The sequence below is a fragment of the Elaeis guineensis genome, chromosome 9 (genome assembly GCF_000442705.2).
Source record: "Elaeis guineensis isolate ETL-2024a chromosome 9, EG11, whole genome shotgun sequence".
NCBI lineage: Eukaryota > Viridiplantae > Streptophyta > Magnoliopsida > Arecales > Arecaceae > Elaeis > Elaeis guineensis.
In genome coordinates, this window is record NC_026001.2 from 51,185,286 (window position 1) to 51,207,619 (window position 22,334).

Here is a 22,334-nt window from a genome sequence, read left to right on the forward strand (position 1 = left end):
TACCAAAAGTACGCCGGGCATACGGTCCGGTATCGGTACACAATTTTTTTCGATTTTTATTTTTTTTTTATTTTTAAAGTTAATAATTGATAAATACAACCTCAATATGGCATTATATTGCATATTATTGACATATTTGGGTTCAATTTGGAGTTAGATTGTGGTACAAAGATTCTTGATCCAAAATTTCAAACATATACTTATTTACATTATATTTCAACTATGTCATCTTAAAACTAAAGAAAAAATATATAAAATACGCATTAAAATGTATCTAAATATTTAAGTACAAAGCGTAATAACTGATATACGAACCTTAAGATGTACTCTGCATTTAATTTCTTGTCGAGTGTCTGTGACGCTCGTAGATATCTGGATCATCAACATAGTCTGAAGGGACATCAGTCCAACCCTCTAGCCAAGCTGCACCGTACTCTCGAATATTCATCATCCCATAAGGCATCCTTTCTGGATTGTAAGACATCTCAGACCTCTCGCTAAAATTCTGACTCTGAGAAGTATCCTCGAGATGATGGTACGGTTGTGGAGGAGCCCATCCAAATATGCCAGAAGCAAAATCTGATCCTGGAGCTGCTCTAGGCTGCATAGGATAGTAACCACTAGAAGATGATGCCTCGGATGCACCATATGCATATGGATCATAAGGTGGCTGTGGATAATAGGATCCATAATGCGAGGATGATCCAGATACATCCATAGACCCTATTCCACGTGCAAGATCGTCCGCAGCTGCATCATGTGCCGGACGACCTCTAGAAGCCCATCGTCTATATGAAATCGGCTCCCACGATCTCTACCAACTCGTCCACCATGATCCCTATCCTGTGTGACATGCGTAAACTGAGACTCACCGGTGAATCGAATATCACCCTGTGGCTGTGTCTCATAAACGGTGGTCACCTGTCCTCCAGTTCCTCCCTGATCATCAGATCCATGGCTACTACTACCAGTATCATCATCACTCTCCCTGGTGTCCGTATCTGAACCAGATCGCTCCTGTACTCTCGAGAGTGGTGCACATGCAACTGTCTTTTTCTTTCCCCTCTTGTGCCCCTCTGTGACTGAGTTTCCTATGATTGGGAGGATGGATGCCTTCTTGCTGGCTGCCGGGAGGAACGTCTATACATCTCTCGCTCGAATCTCTGGGAAGATGTATCGGATAGCGAGTCATGTGATGAATGAGTCCCTTGTGTCCCCTCAGACTGTGGTTGATCAGCTGGAACCCTATGTGGAATATTTTTTTCTGTCCATTGCCCTGGATCCACCCTGATCTCCCTTGCCACCACACTGGCTGGTCGTGGAGGGGATCCTGGCTCATCAAGCTCGGGTTCCTACTGCTGACCTGCAAGCCATCCGATGATCGGATCGTCATCCTCGTCGGCATAATCATCCAGCATCGGATCAGTGTACTTCAATTGAACTTCCTCCTGAATATATTTTAGCCTCAATCTCAGATTGTAGTGAACATATACAAAATCGTCGAGGCATTTTTGTGTCAGACGATTTCTCTGTTTGCTGTGGATAAGGGCGAAAGTGGACCAATTACACTCACAGCCACTAGCAGAGACCGTCTGAAAAAAAATACGGACAGCCATATGTCTCAAATTTTCTGCTGACGTTCCAAAATGAATCCACCATTCAGCTACAAAAGTAAAATTATATATCAAATTTGATGATATTATTAAGCAAAATTACATATTAATCTACATTGCTCATTATTGATATGCAATTTATCTGGATTCATCTGCTTTTTGCTTACGACAGCTGATGGGACTCCAAAACTGTCTGATCCCTCTCTAAACTATTTCGTCTGAAATAAAATATATTTATTATTTATAAATATATCAGATCGAATTCAGTTGAATAATTACATCTGTTTTAAACTAGCATACCTCTTGCAGACACAACGACGCGATTTCTGGATCGGACACCATCTTATATATGACCTTGCGAAGAGCAGCAAGAAGCTCGCTATCCATATCTATCCCCAGAATAGTATACTGAAATCTCAGATTCAAGTAATAAGCTGCAGATAAATTTCAAGACTGATTAAGCATAATTTTATTTTCATGCTTCGAAAAAATATTTTAAAATATTCTTGAATCCAAACTTACCAGCTAGATGCAAATCTCTGCCCATCTGATAGTCCCAACGGTGCTCAATAATGTTAATGAATTCTTGAGCATGCTTGGGATCATTCTCACTGATCTGTTTCTTTGCCCTCTCCATCATGTAATATAAGAAGCCCATCTGGGGGTATCTCTCGCTGTTCACGGCGCGAAGCACCTCATATAAAGGCTTGATAGCCTTCACTATCTTCTCAGCCCGCTGCCAAAATGACTGACTCGTCATCAAGTTCTCCACATGACTTCCATCAGTGCCGGCCCCGCATATCTGCTCTCCTGCCACTCGGCACTGACAAACATCTGACGTAGGGCTGTTTTCTTCTGAAGAAGACTATCAAGTGCTATGTAGTTGGTAGCAAACCGTGTGATACCCGATCGTAAGATCTCCCCCCAGTATACGTCCGCATCAATGAAAGAACCCATGTGTGGTTGTAGATGAATCTAGTAATGGTCTGGGCAATCTCCACTACCTGCTGCACCCTGCGAATCTTTCCGATATCTATCAATATAAGATCAATGCAATGTGAGCACATGGGGTCCAGTATATCTGCGGTCACTGCTCCATCAGCAACTCTCCGGCAGCTTTATATTGTGGTCCGTTATCTGTGATGACCTGCACGACATGTTGCTCACCCACTGAATCAATCACCTCCTCCATCAGACCAAGGATATATGTGGCATCGTGCATCTTATCTAAAGCATCGATTGATTTGTAAAAAAATATTTTTCCATCACAGTATGTCAAAAAATTAATGATGCTCCGCCTAGTAGGACCTGTCCAACCATCACACATCATTGTCAGACCGTATGTAGGCCATTTATTTTTGTAAGAAGCAATCCATCTCTGCAGATCCTCCTTATTGCTGTCAAGAAGCTGACCATAGATGTCCTTAGGTCCTGGAGGATCTACACCCTGGCCAGCAGCCTCTATGGCTGAAGTAACAGATTGATAGTAAGGATTGGCTACTGCATTTGCTGGAATATGGCTGAAATGAAACCATGATCCAATAGCTCGCCACATATCCTTCTTATCTTTTCTCAGCATACTGTCAATTCTCTGCTGCCTTGAATCCTTGCTGGGCAAAGCATGTGGATCCAAATCCTGAATGCTGGCTCCTGTTGGAATATCTTTGGAGGACCTCCTATTGCCAAAAGCTCCCAACAAAGAAGACATGCTGCGTCTGCTCCCTCTACCACCAGACTCTCTGACTGAGGTAGTCCTCCTGAACTCGAATTCTCCCCTACCAGTCGCTGATCCAGATCTTGATTCGTAGCATGATGGTCCGAATCGATCTCTGTACCGGGCCATCTCCTCCTGCTGGTACTGATCCGCCAAGCTCGCATGAATGGCAGCCTCAATCTGTGCCTCCTAATCATCTGGAGCAGAAGCCTCCTCTGACTCTCTAGAGTGATAAGAAGGTGGCTCTGCAGCTCGACGGTCTACTTCGATCTTTTCTACTTTGCCCTTTCCTTCGCTGCTTTCGAATCAGCAAAATATTTTTTCATCAATTGTCGAACCTCTTACGGATATTTCCGACATATCGACACATCAGGATAACCACCAGCTAGATGCTGCTTCAACCTAGTCACTCCTCCTCCCTTGAACTCTGTGTTGCACCATTTGCATCTCCAATGATGCCGAGCCGAGAGCATCTCGCCATGATCCCAACCGATGTCACGCTTTTGATCTTTCTTCAGATATAACAAAATACTAATTATTTCGAATTACCTGTAATATAACACTAATTACATATATTTTTTATTTGATAATATTTTTTACTATTTAAATATTTACAAAAAAAATTTCAAAAAAATCTCAAGTTAGATTCAAATATTTCAATTATTTTGAATCATTCTAAACATTATTCCCAATTTCAAAACTAACACTGATTTTTTATTTTTTATTTTTTTAATAATTTTTATATAAATAAATATATACTATAAAATAGCTGATTAATTAAAGTGAACGAACATCATGCTCTAAATTTTTTTCTTATAAATATATGCAAGTATAACAAAATACGATAGTTTAACGATAATTAAAATAATTATATATAATTTTAAAATAATTTTAATAATTATTTTAAAACTTATAAATTCAAAATAAATATGTTATATGCTTCAAATAATATTTTTAAATTAACTAAAATATAACACTATTTTTATATATTTTTTATTTTATAATTAAAATTTTAAATTTAAATAATTAAAAAAATAATTTTTTAATTTCAAATATTTGAAAAAAATTAGAAATTAGATTTAAGTAGTTTGAATCATTCTAAACATGATTCCCAAACTCTGATTTTTTTCCTAAAATTTAATTTTTTTTAATTTTTAAATAAATAAATATTTAGAAATATTTAAAAAATATATAATTAATAAAAATTAATAATTTTGGTGTCATCATATAGATCTTTCAAAGATCTATCACATATAATTAAATCATCCCAAAATCACAAGATTTTGGCATGATTTTCTCTTATTTTCATTCTTTCTCATTCTTATCCTATTTTTAACAACAAAAATAAAAAAAAATATTTACTAAGAAAATAACATATTATCTTATCTCCGGCCAAAGATCAGCCTTTCCTCGAACCACTCCTGTAATTTGACGGAGTTTTTTTCTTTTTTTCTAATTTTTCGGAGGCCGTTGAGTTCGTTGAGACCTTCGAACCCTCGGGAGTTCTCTGAGACATCTCAGAGAACTCCAAACCAGGGTAACAGGGTTCTTTTATGCATGTGGTCTCCGACCCCACCCCCCTCCCCCTCCTCACTTAGGCACATGGTGCTGTCGGTACGGTTCGGTTCACGCCGAACCGGACCGAACCGAACCATACCGTCCGATTTTAGACGGTATGGAAGCGAACTGGACCGAACCGCTCGATTCGGTAACGGTTCGGGGTGTTTCTCGAAAAAAAAGTCCGAACCGGACCGTTTGAGCACCGGTCCGGCTCAATACGCCCCGTACCGGGGTGTTTCACTATTTATACCAATACTTCTAAAAAAGGCCTTGGCTATGTTTTGATACATGACAAGGTGGTAGCTTATGCTTCCAAACAATTGAAATCTTATAAGCAAATTTATCCTGCACATAATTTGAAGTTAGTAGTAGTGGTTTTTCCTCTTAAAATCTAAAGATACCATCCATATGGTGAATAGTATGAGATATTCACTAATTTCAAGAGCTTGAAGTACATCTTGATTCAAAAGTAATTAAATATGAGGCAAGAAAGATGGCAAAAATTGTTGAAAGATTATGATTTATCCATTAATTACCATCTTGGAAAGAGAATATTGTAGCTAATGCCCTGAGCAGAAAGTCTGTCAACTTGGCAGCTTTGATTACTAAATAACATATCTTGGAAATATTGAGAAGAAGATCAAGGACAGAGGTTCAATTGTGTGATTCCACGGCTCAATGGCTTGGCTGTTGGGATTCGGATGCGCAGCGGAGGTGAAATTTTAAAATTTTAACAAGGAATCAATGATTGATTACATTAGATCCGAACTCCAGGACCCAAAATCACCTTGATGATTACAATTAAACATAAACCAAAGAACAGTCAAAAACAAGAAAGGAGAATATGGATACCTCCAAGACGATCTTGATTGACTTCTACAAGGCACCCAAGCAGATACCCTTCAATGGTAATCCATATAGGAACGAATCAAGAACTCTCCCTCAACCTTATCTTGAATCCCTTCTCAAAGAATCCAGCACAAACTCTTTATTTTTCTTTATTCCTTTTTCCAAGAACCTTTCTTGGTTTCTTTCTTCTCTTTGCCAAGAACCTTTTTTGGCATCTTTCCTCTTGGACGTCCAACTATTGGACGTGAAAACACCTTCACGTGAAATATGGGATGTCCAACTCTTGGGCATCTAAATACCTTCACAGGAAAACACAAAAGGGCATGAGCTTTTTTTGATTGGATTTTAAAAGGTGCGTTAACTCCTCTTTTATAGGAAGAGAGATGGGTGGGCTCCAACCTCTTTAGACCTTATCTCCTCATGGCATGAGTCTTCATGGCATCAACCTTTGATGCATCAAATCTTTGACATGTCAACCTTTGACTAATCAAAGTTGTGGAGAGATTAATTAGGCTTTTACATGTGCTAGCATGCTTATGGCCCTTATCAGGATTCTACATAAATCCAATTAGATCCTCCAAGGCCTAATCTTAAGTCCTTGACCATTTTTTTTTGTGTGACCTACTGGATTCCATATCTAGGTAGCAATAAGCCCAAGCTCGTGTGTAACTAACTTAATTAGAACTCTTCTAATCAATTAGGTCCAAAACATGTTAATCCCATGTATTACAATTAATTAAAATTTTTCTAATTAATTGCTAAATTAAACTCTTTGATTTGTAAGAACCTACAAGTCAAGATTACAAGTCAAGATTGACTTCTAGCAATGTGTCATGACTACATAGAAAATATGAAATTCCGATAGAATAACCAAAATATCCTTCAACGAAAAGTTACCATGCAATTCAATCCTTCAATCACATAACATCCTAGATAAGCCATGGACATGAAATCATGTCAAGCCCAAATACTTATTCATGTGTCTCGATTTGATGATGATAACTTAGTTGATGAAATATTAGAAATTCTTTCTAATTTTCATCCTACTTTGATCAAAGATTCTGAGTCATCATCCTATGAGATCAGATAGGATGTCCTTTCCTCTTATCAGGATGACCGATTTCTTGTTTACCACTCACAACCTCCATGCATACTTCACCATGTCTAGAACATCCCACACATGTCTCAGAGAGTCAAACTAGGGTATGGACCAAAGTATGATCCATATACATAAGGTATCATGATGATCTCAGATCTAAGGATCACTTGCATCACCCCCATTAGAGAACCAACTTTTGACATGCTAGTAAGACTCCATCAGATGCTCTCTCTGTGGATCAATTCAGTGAATTTATTCTCCAATAAGCCCCCATATCCTTATATTAGTATCCCCACATAAGTGGTTGTGACATCAATCACCCTCTCCATTGAACATATATAAGATGTGCCAGTCTTACCGATATCATTGATCTCCGACTCAAAGATCCTATGACTAGGAACATTTTTAGATTGGAGCTATCAATATTTTAAGTCTCACTAGCATGATCTCATGATGGTCCTAAAGTCATTGCCCTAATCTATGGGGTTCATTATAATCTTAATTAAGTCATAAACGAAATAAGATATCGTATATGATGAAACACAATGCCTCTTATTATTATCAAATAATCAATATCATGTACATGAGTAAGAAGATAACACAAAAAAATTCCATCACATTATCTATATGATTGCCTTACAGAACACTAATCTTTCATAGGCTAGCTCTCAAGTCTAGCCTACACTAATTGCAAGAATTAAAATTGCTCAAAATAATGATCCTCAACTGTTAAGGATCCAAAATCCAATGGAGTTAGGTGATCAGTCTAAATTTTGGAGCCATGAGGATGGTTCTTTGAGATTTGGGAATAGGCTGTGCCAAATGGATTCAAAATTAAATAGCAAGATTTTAAGAAACTCATCAAACAAGATACTAGTATACACTGGAGGTTCTAAAATGTATAAAAGATTTGAAGGCATTGTACTAGGATGACAATTTTCACCAACCCATCAAGTACCCGACCCGATCAGAATGAGGTGGATTTTATCCGATTTGATTAAAATCCGAGATGAATATGGATTCTAGGAAAAAAAATATCCAAAGCAAGTTTGGATCGGGTATGGATAATACTACGCCCCATCCTAAATCCAACCTAATATAACCTTAATCTAAATCCCCTTTTCACAATTATAATTATTTTATAATATTTACATGATATATTCCTCACCCAACCCGACCTGATCCCTCTTATTTATCCGACCGGATCCGATCTGCACCTCTATTTGACCCAATTCAAGGCGGGTACAAAGCCGGTATGGATATGAAATTTTTAATTGCGAGGCGGGTACGGATATTAGCTAACCTGACCCATACCCAACCCATTGCCATCCCTCATACTGGTCCAATAACATGAAGAGGCTGACTACTTAGTTTGTGGCTCAATGCTTAGTATGTCAATAGGTTAAAACAGAGAACTCAAGGCTAATAGGACCACTAGCCTCTTGACATTCCAATGTGGAAGTCGTATGGATTTTTTATCTAAGTTACCCAACTCCTAGTGCAAATGTAGTTGGATGATTGTGGACAAAGTGATGAAGTATGCATACTTTCTACCTATCAAAGTTGGTCTTAGTCTCAAAAATTAGAATATAGATAAAAGAAATTGTGAAGCTGCACGGCATTTCTATAACCATTATATAAGATAGTGATACTAGATTTGTATTGCAATTGTTGAAGACCTTGAATAAGGCTTTTGGGACTAAGCTAAACTTCCATACTACTTTCCACCCATGGGCCGATAGTCAGTCAAAAAGGACTATTCAAATCTTGGAGGATATATTGAGAACACGTGCTATATTGATTTGAAAGGATTGTATAATTAGCATCTACCTCTGATGGATTTTGCTTGTAATGATAGCTCCAGACTTGCATTCAAATGGCACCTTATGAGGCATTATATGAAAGAAAATGTCAATCACCTATCTATTAGGCTCATGTAGGTGAGAGGTTGTTAGGACTTGAGCTTGTACAACATGTAGTGGAATAGATTCAATTAATTAGAGAGTGACTTTACATGGGTCAGAGTAGATAGAAGACCTTTGTGGATGTGAGGAGGCAGAAACTAGAGTTTTAGATGGGTGATCATGTATTAAGTGTCACCTATAGAGGATATTGTGAGGTTTGGAAATTAAGGCAAGTTAAGTGCTAGGTCTGTAGGTCCATTGAGATATTAAAAAGACTCGGTAAGGTAGCTTATAGAGTTGCTCTGCCACCAACACTAGCTAGTTTATATGATGTCTTCCATATTTCTAATGCTAAGAGAGCATGTGCCAAAGCCTAGCTACATTATGGAGCTCAAAACTTAATGTCTTAAAGAGGACTTGAGTCTTGATATATGAGAAATACCATAAACGGATTGTGGATGGTAAGGATCAGATGTTGTAGTGTCATATCATTCATTAGACCAAACTGCAACAGAGTCACCATTCCGAGAGAGAAGCCACTTGAAAGCTGGAGGATAAAATAAGGCAAAAGTATCTTCAACTTTTTTGTGACTCAAGAATTTCAATTTCAAGAGAATTTTATTGTTAAGGTGAGAATGTAATATCCATATAAAACATAATAGGCAGAGCCCCAACCAACTTCTACTCGATTTAGATAGGGGGGCTAAGGGTGGCCCATTACACTTTTCCTTTTTTTTCTTTTGTTTTTGTTTTTCTTTTTTGTTTTTTGTTTTTTGTGCTGCCTAGCCAAGTTCTACTTGGAATTGGACCCTATTTTTTCGTTTTAAAGAACATGTCCTCTCCCCGTGCAAAACCCAAGCCCCTCTTCAGTTCCATTGTGCCTCTCTATCTCTCTCAAGAGATTCAATGCCATCAGCTTTTTTTATTTTAAACTCTTGAGAGAACCCTACATTGATCCAGACTTCTTGTAAGCTTCTAAAACAAGTTTCCTTTCATCTTTTTCTCTCTCCTTTTAATTTTCTGGCTTTGCACTTTTGAATATTAAATAGTGGAAAATCAAACTCTTACGAAATAAATTCTGGACTATTTATTTCCAGCAAATCCTTTTGAATTTCTGCAATTATAACTTTTTTGAATCATTTTTTGTTCCCTAAATTTTGCATATCAGATTTATGTATATCATTAATTCTGCAATCTAAGTTATGTGAAATTAATATTTCTTTAAATTAATTTCTGTGTGGTAAATAACAATAATCTAAATTCTGGTTAATTTCACTATTTTATAAAGAACTTAATTTCTGCAAAACAAAAATCCTATGTGAAATTTCTGTAAAATAGTTTTCTGTACATGTATTGTAATACCCAGTCCCATGCACTGATCTCAAAGCAGCAACAAATAAAAAAAAAATTAGAATTGGGCCTGGAATTAGCGTGGAGATGGGAAAAAGCTGGAATTACCATGAGTGCTGGGCTGTGAGCAACCGGAACTCTTGAAGGAGTTCTTTCTTTCCCCAACCGAGAATCCAAATACCACTCAGAAATCTGATTCAAATTGAACTAAAACTTTTCCCTTTGAGGTCTATTTGAAGGCCTCCACTCCCTTGATTCTTTCTCACCAGAAAAACACCAAAAATCACTGTTGTTTTGGTTGCCCTTTCTCTGTTTTCTTCTTGTTTAACCAGTGGTTTAATCTTATTTTGGACGCCGGAAATCGAAGCAAATCCCTTCTAAGATCAGGTAATCCTTCTAAGCATCTTCCCCTCAATCTTCAATAGATCCTAAAGCTTGAATTTTGGCCAAATTACTGCTGAAAATTTTTTGAAAAAAAAAAAAATCTGGTTTCTGATTTCCACTATTTTCCACATCTTGTTCTTGGTTTTTCCGCCACCAATTGCCTTCGCCAGTCACTAGACCAGGTTGGTTGTCGCTGCCGGGGACTGCCCTTTCAGTCACAAGGGTCATCGGCTAGGAGGAGGACCTCCTAGCTTCGAGAACAAGGGGAAAAAGGGCTCCCTATTCCGTGAAAGAAGAGAAGAGATAAAGGACACAAGTCCTCTATTCCGTGAAGGAAAAAAAGAGAAAGAAAAGAAAAGAAAAAAAAATCTTTCACCAACCTACCTTCTTCTCTTTCCTCTCTAGTATTTTTCTCTCTCTACCTTCTCCCTCTAGATTGTTTCTCTCTCTCTTCAATATTTTTTTTCTCTCTTTTCTTGGATTTGTAAAATTGGAGATCCATCTTCCATGATTAGTTTGATCTTATCCCGAAAATCTAATTCGAAAAAAAACACCCAATTTCTACTCCAATCTTAAGTGGGAGTTTTAATTTGGATTTTTATTTTGATTTAGTTATGAATTAGAATTAATGTAAAAATATAATTTTGAATAATAGGTTCTGAAGAATCCCCTCACGGTTAATCGATCAATTCGTTCAATTGCTGCAAAAAAAAAGTAATGCGACTCTTTTTCTAAATTTATCTGCAAATTATAAAATATTTTTTGTATTGAATTATTCATAATTTATGAATTCGATGCATGATATTTTGGATCATTGAATATGCCTTTTTCCGAAATGTCAAATGATTTAAGATCAATCCGTATTGATTTTATTATGGATTAAAGCAACCGATTTTGATGTCATCTGGTTTATGACTTTTTGAATTGGAATAAGAAACAATATTTGATCTGAAATGGATTTTAACTCAGAGCCTGACCATGTATTGAATCCCACTAGTGAGAGTTTAATGCTGGTACTTTGATATCCTGTCAGTGGAGATCATGCGCTGGTATGTTGATATCCTGCCAACAGGAGTTATACGTTAGTTTTTGATCCTACCAATGAGGGTTATACGTTGGTTTTTGACCCTGCCAATGAGGATTGTACACTAGTTTTTGGCCCTGCCAATTAGGATGGTGCATTGATTTTTGACCCTACCAATGGAGGTTATATGTTGGCACTCTGTTGAGCTCATTGTTTCTGGCCCTACTATAGGAATAAGTATGGTCATAGTCAAAGATTATTGAGTTATATATGCTTTGTTTTAATCGGATTTATGATTATATATATATATATGAATATTTGAAAGAATTTGATTTGCATTGAAATTAGTATGGAATATGATCATAAATTGTTCATGGCATTTATTTTTAAACATCGCATGTATGATAATATCTGAAATATCTAGTTGAGATATTCATTACTTATCGGACTATCAAGCTCATTACTTCTCTCTTTTATTTTTCAGATTCAAATAATTGATTACGAACGTGGGCATTATTAAGAAAGGGTTTTTTAGAGACAAGACTTGACACTATTAGTTTCATTGAACTTAGATCTATTTTTCTCATTTTTAGTGAAACTTTATTTGATGTAAAAATACATGAATTTGGAAACTATTTGAGTTGGATAATAAATCTAAATTTTGAATGTGTTTTAATTAATACCACTATGTTGTTTGACATCTGTGTTGAAATGCCTTACATGCTCATTGGGAGAGTTCTTCATAAGTATGCAGTGGTTGCCATGACTCTCCGCTCACTATCTTAGATTGGGGGCTTGATAATTTATATGATATCAGAGCATAAGTAGATAAATTATGATACATAGGATTAGACACAAGATGAGCATAGGTAGGTAGACATTAGGGACATCGGGGTATAGATCTATGATGATTGCAATATGAGTAGTCTTTATGATTTTTGACAAACACTTGTGATTATAAATGAAAAGATCACTTAGGAATTATGATTCAAAAGATTGATGCAATAATCTATGGATCATGATATGATTAGTTAGATTTTGATCAAAAGAGATTGCAAGAGGATTGAGCATGAAATTTCATTATGCATTATGATTATTAGTCTGATCATTAATAATTTGAGTGAATTGCAAGCTCAAATTTGATAAGGAAGAATATTATGATGTTGCTTTTGATTTTTAAATTAATTATTTAATGGCAAGATAAAGATTTGTTGATAAAATATTATTTTTAGTTGGATTAAGAAAATCATTTATGATATTTGACTGGAATATTCTTTGAGGTTTATACTGGAATGTGGATCATATATGAAGCTTGCGTATAGAAATAAAACTATAGTTGGGGATATTGCAAAGAAGTTTATTTCTTATTGAAGAAATTGATTATGAGATTGTAGAACATTTATTTAGTGAAATCTTTGATTATCATCTTTATTTATGTCTATTGAAGACTATATATGGTGTTTGTATATGAAACTTTAATTCAAAGTTTGGATTTATACGTTGATCAAGAAATTTTCTATCATTGTTGTTGGGGTTGCTAGTGAAATCCTTGATTGCTATCTTTGGATCAAAATAAAAAAAATTTATTTATAATTATTCGAGGATTATGAGATATGTGAAATCGTAAATCAAAAATTTTAGTTTATGAATTGATTTGGAATTCTTTTTGCTCTTGTTATCAAGGTCCTTGATAAACTCTAATATGACATGAAGGATTTGATTTTAAGAGACTTGCATGATTGTTATAAAAGAATTTTGATAGATGTCAAAGATCTCGATGAAAAAAAAAATTCTAGATAAGATAATTGAGTCGGTTCTACCTATATATTTTGATTTAAGTCCTAACTTGGCACAGCATCAGGAGATTTTCTTATTGATTATGTTTACAGGATTTTGTTTTGGAATTATCTAATTGAATTGATACGAGAATTAAGATTTAATTTATATTGGACTATAGTAAAACCTATATGATGGTTTTGAATATGTCGATTTACTTAAAAATTGATTAAGATGGATGTGCTCGATGCATTTTTGGGGACAAGACTCAAAAATTTCTTTTAACCTACTTGAAAGTTAAATTTTGGATCTTTTCAATACAAAGTAATATTTTGATTGAAAGTTATTTATTGCATCCAGAGAAATTTTGATGGTTTGGATCAGAGTGTGCAGTGAAAGTATAGTGATCTGGATTATTTTGACCTAGTCAGCAATATTGATTCTTTGAGTCAAAAAGTTTATGATAGATATTTTGATTTGATTTTCTCTATAAAAAAAATTCATTGATAATGGAAAGGATAATGTTTTGATTCTGGACTATTTTGGATCTCGCTATGTGATGTTTGCAAGTAGATCTCCTATCTACTATGTTAAGGAAATTTTTAACATCTCATAGTCTATGATAAGTGGACCATTGATTCTTGATCTTGGATTTGGAACATTTGGTGATAGATTTCTTTTCTCCTAGATTCGAAGATTTGCTTCTCTATATGTGAAGAATATAGGATTATTTATCAATCTTAGACTTTGTAGTTGAGCATTCATCTATCGAGAGTATATAAAAGTTTGTTTATGATCATATGATAGATCAATTAAATCGAGAGCAGTCAATATTTCTGGTGAGAAACCTGATATCCTAATCTAGAATAAAGATATTGATTTCAATTATAAGAAATGAATAGTTTTGATCCAGATTAACTCTTGAAGTATTGACCATTCCCTTATGAAATGATTTAATGATGAATTTGCATAAAAAATTAGAATATTGAAAAATTTGAGGATGAGATTTGAACTATGAATCCTAAGAAATTTTGAGGGCTTGAGCAAGAAATTTCTAGGACAATTTATTTTTAAAGGGGAGAATGTAATACTCAGTCCCATGCATTGATCTCAAAGCAGTGACAAGTAAAAAAAAATTTGGAATTGGACCAGCACATGCAATTAACATGGAGATGAGAAAAATTTGGAATTACCGTGAGTGCTGGGATGTGAGCAACCGACACTCCTGAAGGAGTTCTTTCCTTCTCCAACAGAAAATCCAAATACCACTCGAAAATCTAATTGAAATCGAACTAAAACTCTTCACTTTGAGGTCTATGTAAAGGCCTCCACTCCTTTGATTCTTTCTCATTGGAAAAACACCAAAAATCACCATTGTTTTGGTTGCCCTTTCTTTGTTTTCTTCTGGTTTAACCAGTGGTTAATCTTATTTTGGATGCTGGAAATCAAAGCAAATCCCGTCGAAGATCAAGTAATCCTTCTTAGCATCTTCCCCTCAATCTTTTATAGATCTTAAAGCTTGAATTTTGGCCAAATTACTACTGAAAAATTTTTGAAAAAAAATCTGATTTCCAATTTCCTCTATTTTCCACATCTTGTTCTTGGTTTTTCCACCATCGATTGCCTTCACCGATAACCGGACCAGGTTGGTGATTGCCACTGGGGACTACCCCTTCGGCCACAAGGGTCATTGGGAGGAGGACCTCCCAGCTTCGAGAACATGGGGAAAAAGGGCTCCCCTGTTCTGTGAAAGAGAAGAGACGTGGGTCCCCTATTCCATGAAGAAAAAAAGAAAGAAAAGAAAAGAAAAAAAAATCTTTCTTCTCCCTATCTTCTCTCTCTTTCCTCTCTATTCTTTTTCTCTCCACTTTCTCTCTCTACTTTCTCTCTCTAGATTATTTCTCTCTCTTCAATATTTTTCTCTCTTTTCTTGGATTTGTGAAACTGAAGATCCATCTTCCATGATTAGTTTGATCTTACCCAAGAAACCTAATTTGAAAAAAAAACACCCAATTTCTGATCCGATCTTAAGTGGGGGTTTTGATTTGAAATTTTATTTTGATTTAGTTATAAATTAGAATTAATATAAAAATATAATTTTGAATAATAGTTTCTAAAGAATCCCCTTAAGGTTAATCAATTTATTCGTTCAATTGCTGCGAAAGGTATGCAATGTGACTTTTTTTCTAGATTTATCAGCAAATTATAAAATATTTTTTGTAACGAATTATTCATAATTTATGACTTCAATGCATAATATTTTGAACTATTGAATATGCCTTTTTTCGATATGTCAAATGATTTAAGATCGACCGTACTGATTTTACTATGGGTTATAGTAATTGATTTCGATGTTGTCTAGTTTATGACTTTTTGAATTGGAATATGAATAGTATTTGGTTTGAAATGGATTTTAACTTGCAGCCTGACTATGTATCGAATCCCATCAGTGTGAGTTAAATGCTGGTATTTTGATATCCTACCAATAGGGGTTGTGTGCTGGTATTTTGATACACTGCCAATAGGGGTTATATATTGATTTTCAACCCTGCCAATAAGAGTTATACGTTGATTTTCGATCCTATCATTGGGGTTTGTGCATTAGTTTTTGGCCCTACCAATAGGGATGGTGCATTGGTGTTTTACCCTACCAACGAGGGTTATGTATTGGCACTCTGATTGAGCTCATTGTTTCTAACCTTACCACAGGGATAAGTATGGTCATAGTCAAAGATTATTGAGTTATATGTATTTTATTCCAATTGAATTTATGATTATATATATATATATATATATATATATATATGAATATTTGAAAAGATTTGATTTGCATTGAAATGGGCATGGAATATGTTCATAAATTGTTCATGGCATTTATTTTTGAACATCGCATCTATGATAATATCTGAAATATCTAGTTGTGATATTTATTATTTATTGGGCTATCAAGCTCATCATCTCTCTCTTTTATTTTTCAGATTCAGATAATTGATTACAAACGTGAGCATTATTAGAAGAGAATTTTTTTAGAGGCGAGAGTTGGCACTATCAGCTTCATTGAATTTAGATCTATTTTTGTCATTTTTATTGAAACTTTATTTGATATAAAACATATAAATTTGGATAATATTTGAGTTGGTTGATAAATCTAAATTTTAAATTTTAGTATTTTAATTAGTACTACTATATTATTTGATATCTATTTTAAAATATCTTGCATGCTTATAGGGAGAGTTCGTCATAAATATACAGCGATTGCCATAACCCTCGGCTCATGATCTCGGATCGGGGGCGTGACTTAGTTTTCAAATTTCTGATTATTACATTTCTACATATATGACTAATTTCTGCAACCTAAAAATATGTAATTTAAGATGTACAATAAATTATGACTAAAATTCAGATTTTGGATGTCCAGTACAAATATTATATTCAATGTTTTAAATTCTATATAACAGGTTTAAGCGACTAATTTCTATAAAATATTAATCTGAAAATTATGAAAATCAGAAAGTAATTAGAATCTAATTTAGTATAATTATGATTTACTATTTAGCATAAATAATATATAGAATTAATTATTAGATTTTGTTTACATCATAGGGTATCAAAGACTTAGATTTTATTTTAAAATTTATGATGGTCATATTTTGATAGAAATATATTTTCAAATATTAAGTTCTCAAGAAATTTTTCAAGATTAGCTGAAATTGTTTGATGAGCGTGCTTGCAAGGAGGTAACGATTCACCTTTTTCAGAGCTTTCTATTTATTTGTCTCCTAATAAGTATTTGGCAATAAATAAATTATAAATTGACAAGCACGCAAGTTATGAGTTTTATCAAATTTTGTTTTCAATGAAAATTATGTTTATAAATTGGAAGTTTTGCTTTTATTACAAAATATGAAGCATAGTTGTTTAAAAATCTTTTATTGAATGTGCATATTTTTTTAAAACTTGACATATATATGATGTATGAATAGATTTAATACTTTGTGAATCTTTGGTTCTCAACCTAACTGTGTTTTGGACTTAACTAATTGGGGTTACGCATTGATGGTTTGACTGGTTCAGAACTTATTATTCTAGCCCTCCTATGAGATATAAATATGATATTTTAGCCTTGTCATATAGCATAAATGTGATATTCTAGTTTAGTTCGTAAGGTATAGATGCGTATCCTCGTCCACTCTGCAAGATATAGGTGCAGTATTCTAGCCCACTCTGCAATATGTAAGTATGGTTCTCCAGCCCTACCACAAGGTACAAATGTAGTTGTAGTCTCATAGGTTGTTGAGTTGAATTAAGATATTTTTTAATTGTTATCATGAATATGAATATAAATATAAATATCTGATCAAACGTGAAAATTCTTGACCATAAAATTTTTCTTATTACAGTGTAATGATTTTACTTACATGCTTAATATTAGCAAAAATGTTTTATTAAATATTAGTTATTGTTCAAGTAATCTAGCTAAGGAATTCATTACTTGCTGGGTCGTTAAGCTCATCATTTGGTTTCTTCTTTCTTTATGGATCCTAAGAACTAGTTGCTAACAAAGTATTATTATGGGATTGTGACTACATGCAAGAGTTATTCTCAACATGGCCTAGGACTAATATTATTGTCTCAATATAATTGATAGAAGCATTTTATAGATTTTCTTTCTTTGAATTGATATTTGGAGTACGGTTGAAGATAAATTCTAGTGAATAAAATTCTTGAAATTGCTTGTTGGATTTTGAACTTATTATTAAATTTGGAATTTTAATTGCTCTGATTTTATTCCACTACCTTATTTATTCTATTTTGATATCATGTTGAATGCTTTGCATGCTTGCGGGTATTGCTTACAGGTACGTGAAAGTTGCCATGTCTCTGACTTATGATTTCGAGTTGGACGCATGACAAGTTAGTCAACTAATAATAAGCAAAAAAAAAAAAAAAGCTTGCCAATTATATAGACAAAATGAATTGATAAATGTTAGTTTTAACATTTTTATTCTACAGCATTAGATAATTAAATACATGTATTTAATTAAAATTATCGCCTTCCTCCTATGTTAACATCCAAGTCAAACACTTGGATACACATTAGTATCCAAGTTGAATGTCCATGTCCATGTCCATGCAACACTGGTTTTAAGTGGTGACATTTCAGAACACAGTGTTAATCAGTTGAAGTTGATAAGTTGCATCGATTGTTCAAGGAATACTGGCTTATGGGTCATATCAAACATTGTTTGGGTGCAGTAGCTGAATGAGTTATGAGCAAAATATAGGAATCAGCCACACCAAAAATGATATCTTGGTTTTACCTAACCTTGAGTAGTTGCTGTGGATTATATTAATGAGTATTCATTCAGATAGAAAATAACTGAACATTCCTCTTTCTCCCTCATATGTTGAAGACATATATGAAAGAATTATGCCGTACAAGCCAATCGCATATGGAATGCGATAGGATATTTTTCCGTATTTAATCTTCAAAACTCATGTACTTGACATTGTTAATTAATAAAATAGGCTTTTCGATTCATTATATACTGCATCTTATTATTGTTTTAAGATTATAATGAACCCTATAGATCTAAACAATAATTTTAGAGTCGTAATGAGATCACGCCAGTGAGATCTAAATCCTTGATAGCCCTGATCTAAAATATTCCCAATCATTGGTTCATTGAGTCGGGGATCAATGATATCGGTAAGACTGGCACATCCTATGTATGCTCAGTCGTGAGGGTGGTTATCTCGCAACTATTTGTGCGGCGACACTAATACAAAGATGCGAGTGCTCATTAGAGAATGAGTTCACTGAATTGACCTACGAGAGAACATTTGATGAAGTCTTATTTACATGTCACCTAATTGTTCTCTAATGAGAGTTGTGCAAGTGATCCTTTGACTTGAGATCACCATGGTACCTTGTATTCATGAATCCATGTTTTAGTTCACTTTCTAACTTAATTCTCTGATTTTTGTGTAGGGTGTTCTGGATGTGGTGAAGTGTGCATTAAGATTGTGAATGGTCAATAAAGGATCGATCACTCCTAATAAGGATAGCGAATATTCTATATGATCTCATAGGTTGATGATTCTGAAAGTCTTTGGCCAAAGCAGGATGATAATTAGAAAGATGTTTCTAATGTATCATCAACTGAATCATCACCTTCTGATCGAGATACATTTAGATAAGCAATTGGGCTTGACATGATTCCATGACCAAAGCTCATCTAGGGTGTTGTTTGACTGAAGGATTGAATTGCACGGTAACTTGCCACTGAAAGGTATTTTGGTAATTTCTGTCAAATTCCATCTCTTCCGGATAGTCATGACACGTTGCTAAACGTCAATCTTGACTTGTGCACTCATAAGAATTAAAAGAGTTTAATTCAAAAATTAATTAGGAAAAATTCTAGTTAATTGGAGCACTTGGACTAACCTAGTCTCATCGGATTAGGGTTTGGTCAAGAGTCTGAGTCCACTGCTAGCTAGATTTGGAACCCAGTGGGTCACACACTTTGATTTATTGTAAATTTTAAAGGTTAATTTGATATGCTAGCACATTGTATTAACCCAAGTTCCCAATTAGGTTAAGTTCAAAGTATTTGAGCTAAACCAAACCTGTTGCCTTTGACTTGATTGGATTAGGTCTAAATTAATTGATTTCTTACCTAACTTGGAAGTGTTTCAAGTGTGGAAGGATGACTCCACGCCACCTAGTGTCCACGCCAAAAATAAATGCCGCCCACCCTTTTTAGCATTAAGGAAGATGGAAAGTCCTTTAAAACTCTTACCTATCTCTTCATTTCCACTGGTTTTCCTTTATTATCATGTGCCAAATAAATATGAGAAATTTATGGGGCACAGAAGAGGAGTCCTATGTGAAGGCTCTTCTGTGCCATTTAATTCATCGAAGAATTATTTCTCCATGTAAGAAAGTGGGGCGCCAAGAGGGACTCCTTGCCGTCCCTCCTTTCCCTATTTAAATGGAACGCCACCAATGGGATAAGGGCTGAGAAATTCTGAGGTTTTGGCATGTGATAAAAGAGGAAAAAGCCAAAAAAAAATCAGAAAAAAAACAAAAAAATTAAGAAAAAATAGAAAGAAGAGAGGTGAGGAAAAAAGGCAAGTGTGGTGTGCTTGTCCTAGGATTTGATTTTTTCATATGGAGTATAAAATCAAATCCTAAGTTATGAGATTTCTAGAGAGAATTTTCTTGGCATGATCTTAGTGGAGGAATCGAAGGCAAAAGTGCGTTGGTGCGATCATTCTTCGAAAAGGAAGCTAGCAGTATTCTTGTGAAAAAAGACTGCGGTGGTGCACCACTTGGGAAGGACTTTGATCATCTTCTGTGTCGATCACCGTTGGAAAACTTCTACTTTGGAGTCTCGTAGAGATCACTTTCTTACCATATTGCTCATTTTAGCAAGTATAAGTTCCTAACTCTTTGCATGCTTGGTTTTGGTTTGCTCGACATCTACAAAGTGATTCTAGGATTTAAGTTTCGGTTGGATACTTTTAATTATTCAAGCTTTCAATATGTATGTTAAAATTTTTTAAAATCCATATTCCGCTGCATGACCGAAATCCAATAGTGGTACCAGAGCCACCCTTGTTAGATTCGATCAAACAAGTGCCTAAGTTGTAGTATAGATTGGATCCGATTCATATTTTGCCAATTTGCTATATCGATTTCGAGCATCGATCTTAAAATCAAAAATTATTTTTGACTTTATTTGAATCATGAATTTAAATTTTAATTATTAAATTTAGAATTTGTAATAATATGAAATTTAATGGTTCATGGTTGTTTGATGCTTAAATCATTTTAATTAAGGGTGTATTGTATTCACATACCTAATCCGATTAGGATTTTGTAAGTTGACTGAACTTGTTATATGTTAAGTCAAAATTATTTGTACACCCTTTATGATTATAGTAATCATTTTTTGGCATGATAATATGAATGATATTATAACTTGAAAAGCATGCTGTATAGCATGAAATGTAATATGTATGTTATATATTATGTAGAAGTTAGGATGTGCTGAGACCAATCTAAGACCCTCTATAAAAATTAAATTAAGCTATAATGTTGGGATTCACTTACAAATCGAATGTCGAATTCAGTTGATCAATTGGTGTCTAGGTAAGTATTATAGGTGGTTTGCTAATTAGGTCCGTATGCTGGCCTGGCCAACTATATTGGTGTCTAAGAAAAGCTACAGGAAGCCTCCCACTTACTTATCTGGTCAATTTGGTTTAATTGAGTTTCGTACTTAGATTGACTAGTGATGTCGACACTACAAAGACCTTCCTTCATGCTTAGTCAATAGAGTATATCAAGATCTTAATAAGCTTGTTGTGCTATCCACAAGGCTTACTATAGAAATTGATATGATGTTTACTAAGTGCATATTGACGCTTATGGCATATTTGAATAATGTTGTCTTGTTGTGCTATCCACAAGGACAGCATTGTTTGAGTATGACCATGTGGGAATGAAGTGTTAACTTAACTAGAATACTATAGTTTGTTGTACCATCCACAAGGCTATGAGTGATCTAGAGACAAGATAAATGTTAAGAATTGTATGAAGTATAAATGGTAAAGAGTTACCTACTCTTGAACTCATGAATGCTTGTTGTGCTATCCATAAGGTACTTGGAAGGAATAAAGATCTCAACCCCACTTGAAAACATGATGATATTTCTCGTTTTTCATACTTGAGAGCTATGAAATTCGTTAAAATAGTAGGAGACATAATTAGACAAAAGTCCTAATCTAATTGTGCATGTCATCATGAGTTATCCGCTTACACAGTGTTTTTGTTATTATAGATTAACTGCATAATGGCATCCTCACTATCACTTCGTGGCATACTAGATGCAAACAAATTGATCGGACCAAATTATGTGGACTGGTTGAGAAACTTGAGAATAGTTCTCACACAGGAGAAAATCTCCTATATACTGGATACCCCTACACCCGATATGATCGGAAAAGATGCATTCGAAGAAAGGACCAAATATAAAATGTGGAAGGATGACAG

General features: G+C 34.7%; 2 protein-coding genes across 18 annotated transcripts in view; both read right to left on the bottom strand.

Annotated features, from left to right (window-relative positions):
- LOC105034044 (uncharacterized) overlaps nucleotides 1-22,334 on the bottom strand; it is a 153,250-nt gene that overhangs the window by 26,338 nt on the left and 104,578 nt on the right. For 2 of the 17 annotated variants that reach the window (XR_012134272.1, XR_012134274.1), the window contains exon 9: nucleotides 9,182-9,286. The exons of the other annotated variants lie outside the window; for them this stretch is intronic. The gene's annotated coding sequence lies outside the window, so the exon portion shown is untranslated. The remainder of the gene's footprint in view (nucleotides 1-9,181; nucleotides 9,287-22,334) is intronic. 17 annotated transcript variants of the gene reach the window in all.
- Nucleotides 1,060-3,082, bottom strand: LOC140851448 (uncharacterized). Its single transcript, XM_073242989.1, has 3 exons — nucleotides 2,136-3,082; nucleotides 1,914-2,047; nucleotides 1,060-1,831 (listed from the first exon to the last, which is right to left on the bottom strand). Exons 1-3 carry the CDS (start codon nucleotides 2,371-2,373, stop codon nucleotides 1,823-1,825), a joined length of 381 nt encoding a protein of 126 aa, XP_073099090.1. The 5' UTR covers nucleotides 2,374-3,082; the 3' UTR covers nucleotides 1,060-1,822.

What these genes read in the sequence shown, in the direction of transcription:
- LOC140851448 (XM_073242989.1), bottom strand. Translation starts at nt 2,373, where the DNA reads ATGACGAGTCAGTCATTTTGGCAGCGGGCTGAGAAGATAGTGAAGGCT. An exon ending in CAGAGATTTGCATCTAGCTG is followed by an intron (nt 2,048 to 2,135) that starts GTAAGTTTGGAT and finishes ATTTATCTGCAG; the next exon opens with CTTATTACTTGAATCTGAGA.